This window comes from Octodon degus, unplaced genomic scaffold, assembly GCF_000260255.1.
Source record: "Octodon degus isolate 3935 unplaced genomic scaffold, OctDeg1.0 scaffold00218, whole genome shotgun sequence".
Taxonomy (NCBI): domain Eukaryota; kingdom Metazoa; phylum Chordata; class Mammalia; order Rodentia; family Octodontidae; genus Octodon; species Octodon degus.
Window position 1 is genome coordinate 670,838 of NW_004524794.1, and position 7,867 is coordinate 678,704.

At 63.6% G+C, this 7,867-nt stretch overlaps 1 protein-coding gene across 3 annotated transcripts; it reads left to right on the forward strand.

The window, feature by feature from the left end:
• The first annotated feature begins 2,153 nt into the window (after nt 1-2,153).
• Nucleotides 2,154-7,380, forward strand: Irak1 (interleukin 1 receptor associated kinase 1). 3 transcript variants are annotated; one of them, XM_023705359.1, is made up of 14 exons: nt 2,154-2,341; nt 2,430-2,597; nt 2,713-2,853; nt 2,948-3,042; nt 3,166-3,321; nt 3,412-3,476; nt 3,573-3,687; nt 4,135-4,253; nt 4,439-4,646; nt 4,945-5,010; nt 5,575-5,808; nt 6,044-6,425; nt 6,712-6,870; nt 7,018-7,380. In XM_023705359.1, the coding sequence occupies exons 1-14, from the start codon at nt 2,206-2,208 to the stop codon at nt 7,077-7,079; spliced, it is 2,106 nt and encodes a 701-aa protein (XP_023561127.1). In that variant the 5' UTR covers nt 2,154-2,205; the 3' UTR covers nt 7,080-7,380. The 3 variants fall into 3 exon arrangements, with proteins under 3 accessions (XP_023561127.1, XP_023561125.1, XP_023561126.1); XM_023705357.1 differs by having other exon boundaries at nt 2,948-3,321; XM_023705358.1 differs by lacking the exon at nt 2,948-3,042 and having other exon boundaries at nt 3,065-3,321.
• Nucleotides 7,381-7,867: the final 487 nt, after the last annotated feature.

Genomic DNA, 7,867 nt, shown 5'->3' on the forward strand with positions numbered 1-7,867 from the left:
GCACGCAGTTTTATTTTATTTTTGTAAGTTTTTTAATACATGTGAAGCAAAGAGTACTCAGCATGCCTTTCTAAGTGACGCGTTTGCACCTTTTGTTGGGAAGTACTGTATCCTGTGCTGTTAGCATTCTCGATAAACCTCTCTGTGAAAGTGACTCAAGGTCTGGGCTTTCATTGTAAGTCAGCAGTTCCCTCTAGCCCGGGACAGACAGGACAGTCCCACACAGGCAGCCCCCCACAGGACTGCCTGGGGAGGTGGGGGCGTCCTGCTCCTGACTCTTGGTCCACGTGGGTGACCACCTGGCAGGGGCATGCCGAGGGGCTGCCTAGAGGGGTCCTGCCACTGCTGACTTCTCCTAAGGGTGCACACTCTTTGGAGCACAGTTGTCTTCAACCTGGCTCCAGGAAACAGAACAGGACGTGGGCATGGGGCCCTGGGCCTTGGTTTGGCTTCACTGGCAGCTGGGGCCCACCTACTAGAAAGTTGCCCAGCCTTGAGTGTTAAAGGGAAAAAGCTGACAGGTCAGTGGTCCCCACTGAGCATGTGCAGTGTACCAGGCCTGTCCCCAAAGTACCAGGAAGACCGCAGCCTTCCCCCATAGGGCTCCTGTGCACAGGCATGACCATTGCTGACCCTAGAGGCAGCACATGTAGTGAGCGCTGCCCAGTGAGAAGCCACCAGAGCTAGTGGTGTGACTGGCCTCCTGACAACGACCAGTGTGGCTGTGGCCTTGGGATGCTTCCCTCAGGTCTTGGGCAGACCCAGGAAGGTGTCACAGGTCCCGAGGGACTGTCAGAAGGCACAGAGACAGCAGTTGGAGAGGAAGCCTCTGCTACCACAGCTTCAGCGGCCCATGGTGGGGACTGGCACAGCCACTGAGGCACATCCCAGGGCATCCTAGAACAGTAGTGGGGAACCTGTTAGAGCTTTCAGTGATAACAGCCTGCTGCAGCACATGGGTCATAGGTTCACCAGCACTGGCCTAGGGGGTCTGATGGTCTAAGGTTTGAGGTGGCCAGGCAGCATATAGGACACGCTAAAAGACCTCAGAACCCTTGGAGCAAGTTGCTTGGGATAAAGCCCTAGGTGTACAATGGCCCCAACTGCTCTAGAAGCTGAGGCAGGAGGATCCAGGTTCGCGGCCAACCCTGGCAGTGAAGTAACACCCTGTCTCAAAATGAAAAAAGAGGGGGGTATGTAGCTCAGTGGTACAGTGCTTCCTGGCATGTGTGATGGCCGTGGGTTCAGTGCGCAGTGCCAGGGGCAAAGGAGATAATGGTTCACGGCAAGGGTGGTGGGCCTGTACGAAAGGAGGAGACTGCGGACTCGAATAAGGCCACAGGAAAGCGGAGCGGCCAACGCCATCCGTGGGAGGAGGAGCACGCCTGGGGTTGGTGGGGAGACCTATGCGGTGTGGAGGTTACCGACGCAGTGAACAGCCTCGTTACCACGGCTGCTTCCAAAGGCGGGAAAGAGAGGTTCAACCAGGTCCCGTCCGCAGAAGGAATTGCAGACGGGGCCTACTCCAGGACACCAGGGAGGGCAGGGCAGTGGGGGCTGAAGGAGGATGCAGGGACCGTGAGGGGAAAGCATGGTGGGTTGGTTAGCCCCACACAGGGCGCCCTGCTAAAGGCAAAGTGATGTTACTGCCACAGGCGTGGGACCACAAGCTTCCAGGCCTTTCTCCATCCACAGTCAGCCTCACACCAGCTGGCTAGGCTGCCAGGGGCCTTTCTGTGACCCAGAGGTCACCTGCCCTGCGTACAATTCAGCTGAATCTCCAGGCATCCATATAAAACAGCAACTGCCCAGCAGGGCGCCCGGCCCCTTTCTAGGGCAGCTTTTCTGCAACACCCCGGGCCTTTGCTCCGCTTTCTTCCCAGGCCTGGGGTCGTCCACACATCCGCACCCTGGACCCGCTGCTCGGCCCTGGCGCCCCGCCACCACAGGTCGTGCTCCCTCGCCCCTGCCCGGGGCGCCCCCGCGTGGCCGAGACGGCTGCGAAGGCTGTGGTCGCCGAGGAAGACAAGATGGCCGCGAGCCCGGGCGCCGCCTCTTCCGCCCCGCCAGGCGTCGCACGCGGCCAGTGCGAAGGGGAAGTGAGTCAGTGTCCTTGGAGCCGGCCGGCCCAGGCCCAGGCCCAGGCCCAGGCCCGCGCCCGCCGCGGCCCCAAGAGGCCCCAAGAGGCCCGGCCCGGCGGCGGCCATGGCCGGAGGGCCGGGCCCGGGCGAGCCAGCGGTGCCCGGCGCACAGCACTTCTTGTATGAGGTGCCGCCCTGGGTCATGTGCCGCTTCTACAAAGTCATGGACGCCCTAGAGCCGGCCGACTGGTGCCAATTCGGTGAGTGGCGGCGGGCGGCGGGCGGCGGGCAGCCGGCGACAGGGGACGCGGGCTGAGCGCGCCAAGCCTGACGCTCCCCGCCCCGCAGCGGCCCTAATCGTCCGCGACCAGACAGAGCTACGGCTGTGCGAGCGTTCCGGGCAGCGCACCGCCAGCGTCCTGTGGCCCTGGATCAACCGCAACGCGCGCGTGGCCGACCTCGTGCGCATCCTCACGCACCTGCAGCTGCTGCGTGCGCGGGACATCATTGCGGCCTGTGAGCGCGCGGGCCCCGACGCAGACCCCTGACCCGGGATGCGTCCCCGCGGGCGGGCGAGTGGGCGCCATGCTCCTCCCCGAGGCCTCAACCTCCTTTGCTTCCGCGGCCGCAGGGCACCCTCCCTCCCCACTCCCGTCCCCAAGCATTGCTGCCCCAGAGCCCCGCGACAGTGACAACGGCCCTGCCCCCGCTGAGGCTGAAGCCCGGGGCCCCCGGAAGTGGCCGTCCTCTGCTTCCACCGCGCCCTCCCCAGGTAGGGGGCTACGGGTCGGCATGAGGCCCGAGGTGAGCTCGCAGGGCTGTCGCTGTGCCCGTCTCTGAGGGGCAGCCTTGTGACGCTCCACCAGGCTCCCAGCCCCACACTGGGCCAGACGTGTGCCCTGTCCCGAGCCCTGCCGCCCTCCAGCCGCCACCGCCATCCCCAGCCCCTCCCTCCACCAAGGTAGGTGCCTCCCTCCCCACAGGGCAGGTGCCAGCTGGGAGGCAGCTGGGATGGGCAGCTCGCACCCGCGACCTCCCCCGAGCAGGTCGCTGGCAGCAGCCCAGCGTGGGGTCCCTGCTGCAGGGGCCCGGGCCTGCCCCCTTCTGCTGGCCCCTCAGCGAGATCGCCCAGGGCACCCGCGACTTCGCGGAGGAGCTGTGCGTCGGCGAGGGCGGCTTCGGCTGCGTGTACCGGGCAGTGCTCAGGAACACCACGTACGCTGTGAAGAGGCTCAGGGAGGTCTGTGGCTGATGGATGGGACACGAGGGACGCGAGGGCCAGCAGCGCACGCTGCCTCGGCTTACTGGCCTCTTGCCTCCCGGGCCGCAGGACGCCGACCTGGAGTGGAGCGTGGTGAAGCAGAGCTTCCTGACTGAGGTGGAGCAGCTGTCCAGGTGAGCCTGGGCCTCCTGCTGCGGGGTGCCGGGGCGCAGGGAAGGAGAGCCGGGGCCACCTGTGCAGCCGGCGAGCCGCTCCACTTGGTCCCGCAGGTTTCGCCACCCGAACATCGTGGACTTGGCTGGCTACTGTGCCGAGAGTGGCTACTACTGTCTCGTCTACGGCTTCCTGCCCAATGGCTCCCTGGAGGACCGTCTCCACTTCCCAGTAAGCTGCCTGGCATTCGTGCACGGTGGGCAGCCCGCACCCCTGTGGCACCTGGCACAGAGCTTGGCCTGAGCTGGGGCCATGGCCCTGAAGGGTCACTTTCCTGCGGCCTCTCCCAAGCAGCTCCTCTGAAAGCAGACTCTTATTTTCGGGATTGATTCGTTTGTCTCACCATATAGCCCAGGCTGGCTTCAGACTTGCAGCAGTCTTCCTGCCTCAGCCTCCTGGATTATAGGCATGGCTCACCACAGCTGGCTTTTCTGTGGCTTTGAAATAGCTCAGACTCCACAAAGAGTATGAATTTGGTCATAACCATTTTGCTCTTTTACAGAAAGGAAACAGGCTCAGGGGGTGGAATGGCTAGCTTGATCCAGGCCACACAGCAAGGGGTACAGGGAGGATTCTCAGAGAACCCTTGAGCCCCATCTTTGTTTGCTTTGCCCCCAGCCGCAGGCCTGTCTGCCTCTCTCATGGCCACAGAGACTGGACATCCTGCTGGGCACGGCCCGGGCCATCCAGTTTCTGCATCGGCACAGCCCCAGCCTCATCCACGGTGACATCAAGAGGTGAGGGCAGGAGCTCCAAGCTGCAGTACGGCCCAGCCCAGAGCCTCAGGGGCGCCAGGCATAGAGCAGACCCTGTGGCACAGGTGTGCAGCTGGGCCCCCCACCAGCCCCCTGGCGAGGCATCAGGTAGGAAGCCTGGGCCAGTTCCTTTGGGGCTGCTCACACTGCCCGCTGTGCTCCTCTAGTTCCAACGTGCTTCTAGATGACAGGCTGATGCCCAAGCTGGGGGACTTTGGCCTGGCCCGGTTCAGCCGCTTCACGGGGGCCACGCCTGGCCAGAGCAGCACTGTGGCGCGGACCCGCACAGTGCGGGGCACACTGGCCTATTTGCCAGAGGAGTACATCAAGACAGGCCGGCTGGCCGTGGACACAGACACCTTCAGCTTCGGGGTGGTGAGTGTGACACCTGAGCTGGCCAGGACGGAGGGGTGCAGAAGGCCAAGGCAGGCAGGGAGGCAGGGCCCAAAGCAGCTCGCGGCTGAGCAGGCCGCAGCACCAGACGCTGCTCGGTCTGCACGGTGCTTTCATTCCCCTGCACATCTGGTGTCTCACCTTGTGCTCCTTTCCTTCAAGCGAGCCCCCCGAATCACTTCTACTTTGCTCCAATGGCATACCTCCGCCATCCCAGTGCACATCCACTGGGGGCCTCCCTGCTGAGGCCAGGGGCCGGGCTCTGTCCCACCCTCTCCAGGTCGTGCTCGAGACCCTGGCTGGCCAACGGGCTGTGAGGACACACAGCACTGGGACCAAGTATCTGGTGAGCCCAGGGCAGAGGGTGGGGCGAGCTGATCACACCACTGACTCATCTTTGAAACGGGCAGTGCCCAGACTGCCTCCTTCCCTCTGGAGAAACCTGTCACTGTCCTGCCTGCTCCCTAGGCCTCAACACTGACCAGGGCTCGGGCCGGGGAGGGGACAGATAAGGCAGGGGTAGGCATCCTCTATGCAAGACAAGGTGGGACACAGGCGGTGAGGCCTCGGAGGGTCCGTGCGTGCTTCTGGCTTCTACAGACCTTTCTGTTCTTGTCCCCTCTGTCCCACATGGGGCTCTTGCCATCCCATTCCCACAGCCAGTGAGCCAGGGGCCTGCCTGCATCCCTCTCCTTTCCCATTTGCCCGTGGCCACAGCCTCCAAGTTCCAGCCCGTGCGTTGCTAGCAGCAACAGGCTTGGTGGCATGGAGTTCCCATTGTGAAGTATGTTCTGCAGGCAGGCCTGGGAGTGCCCTGACTGTCTCTCTGTCCCTCAGCCCAAGGCAGGGCACGGTAGCCCGAGAGAGGGCTGCTGACCCAAGTGGCTGTGCTCCTGGTGTTGCCCCACAGAAGGACCTGGTGGAAGAGGAGGCTGAAGAGGCTGGGCTGAGCCTGAAGAGCACCGGGACCACTCTCCAGGCTGGCCTGGCGGACGCCTGGGCCGCGCCCATCGCCGCCCAGATCTGTGAGAAGCACCTGGACCCCAGGCCTGGGCCGTGCCCACCCCAGCTGGGCCTGGTCCTCGGGCAGCTGGCTTGCTGCTGCCTGCACCGCCGGGCCAAGCGGAGGCCCCCCATGACTCAGGTAGCCCGGGAGCAGCCGCCCTCCTCCCACTCCTTGAGCACCCTCCTGGCTCTGGCTCTGGCACTGACCCCATCTTGGGACGGGCCACAGGGTGAGCCACAAAGCTGTGTTCCTGCAGCCCTACGGGACTGTGCGCACCTGGGGCTGCAAGCAGGACCCCCGCGTGGGTCCAGGCGAAGCTGGGACCCTGGCAGCATTGTTGTTACCCATCCCGACGGCCTGCCTCCCCTTGCAGGTGTATGAGCAGCTGGAGAGGCTGCAGGCAGCTGTGACTGGACCTCCCCTGGAGCCAGAGGTGGCTAGCCAGGATGTCCCATTCCCCCAAGAAAACTCCTACGTGTCTGTATCCAGTTACAGTAGCCCCCAGGCTGAGAGGGCCCCACCCGAGCCCCTGCTGGTACACTCGGTAGCCCCTGCCCATGCTACACCGCAGCCCCGCCAAAGCCCCAACCAGCCCGTGGAGAGTGATGAGAGCCTGTCGGGCCTCTCTGCCATCCTGCACTCCTGGCATTTGAGCCCCAGCTGTCCACTGGGCCCCACGTCCTTCCAAGGGAAAGATGCCGCTCAAGAATCTAGCTGGGGGAGCCCCCCAGGCCTGGGGACCCCGGCTGCAGAAGGTAGGTGGGCAAGAGATGGTAGAGGGGTCCCATTAAGTGCACCCGCACACCACTGGGCCCTCCCTCAAGGAAGAACAAGGCCAGGTTGGCATATCCCATGAGCTCAGGCCACGTAGGAGGACCAGACTGGCCTGAGGCTCTCTGGTTCCCCACCACCACCCAAGCTTGTCCCCACCTCCATGCCCCCTAGCAGCAGGAGGCCCTGCGTGGGCACAGCCTTGGCTCCTGTGAGGCTGGCGCTTCACCAAGGACGCCCAGGGCGGCTCACAGTGTTCTCTTGGTGCAGGGGCACCCCTGGGCAGCTCTGCTTCCTCATCCTCCTCCGCTTCTGAGCCGCCGCATATCGTCATCAACCCAGCCCGACGAAAGATGGTGCAGAAGCTAGCTTTGTATGAGGGTGGTGTCCTGGACAGCCTACAGCTGCTGTCGTCCAGCTCTCTGCCAGGTGCCAGGCTGTGGAGGATGGGTGGCCTCCACTCCTTGGCACTGGGCTGCTGCGCCAGCCTGCCCCTCCTCCGCACATGTCCCACGAGCAGAGCCTGGCATGTGGGTGTCCCCTCTTGTTCAGTGGCCTTTCCTCTTCTCTCCACAGACTTGGGCCTAGAATCCAGGACCAGACAGGGACCTGAAGAGAGTGATGAATTCCAGAGCTGATATGTCCCTGGGGTGTGTCCCCAGCCCCCTGAAGTCAAAGTTCTCATGGTCAGAAGTTCTCACAGCCCACGACCCTCCTGTCCCAGGGCCACAGCACAGGCAGTGTGGTGGCCACAGAGGGCACGATGTCTCAGGGCCGCCCCACGGGCACTGCAGTGGCACCAGCGGGGAAACCTGAGCCCATGTCCCCCGTGCCGGCGTGACTAGGAAAGGGAAACCGGCTGCGCTGAGCGCAGCAGGCCAGGGGCCAGGGCAGAGTTCTGAGGAGCCGTGGGCGCCCACCGTCCGCCCTGTCGGGTGATCAGTGCACATGGCCCCACGGCCACAGCTAAGCTGGCCATCGCCCAGAGCCAGGCTAGGCCGAGGCCTGTGGCCCAGGCAAGCGGGAAGCTGGGAGCAGGCAGAGCGGCATCGGCAGAAGTGAGGCCAGCCTGGTGCGAGCAGAGGCCCCTCGTGGCTTCAGCAGCTGCCCCAGCAGAAGCACAGGCTGGTGAGGATTGGGTTCCAAGCAGCAGTCACACTACAAGCCCAGAAACCAGGCATTGGTGACACCCAGGTTGTCCTCCAATAATAAAGATTCCGCATCCCTACGCTGGCTGCGCCTGGAGTTTATCGCTCAGAAAGCCTCAGGCCTTCCCAGGCCTTATCTCAGGGCCAGAGGCAGGCCCAGCCCTCTGGTGGCTCCTGTTGCTTGCACTGGGGACAGGACATTATACTTGGCCTCATGTTTCTCATGGCTTTGTTTCTTTTTTTTTTTTTTCTTCTTAGTACTGGGGGTAGAACCCAGG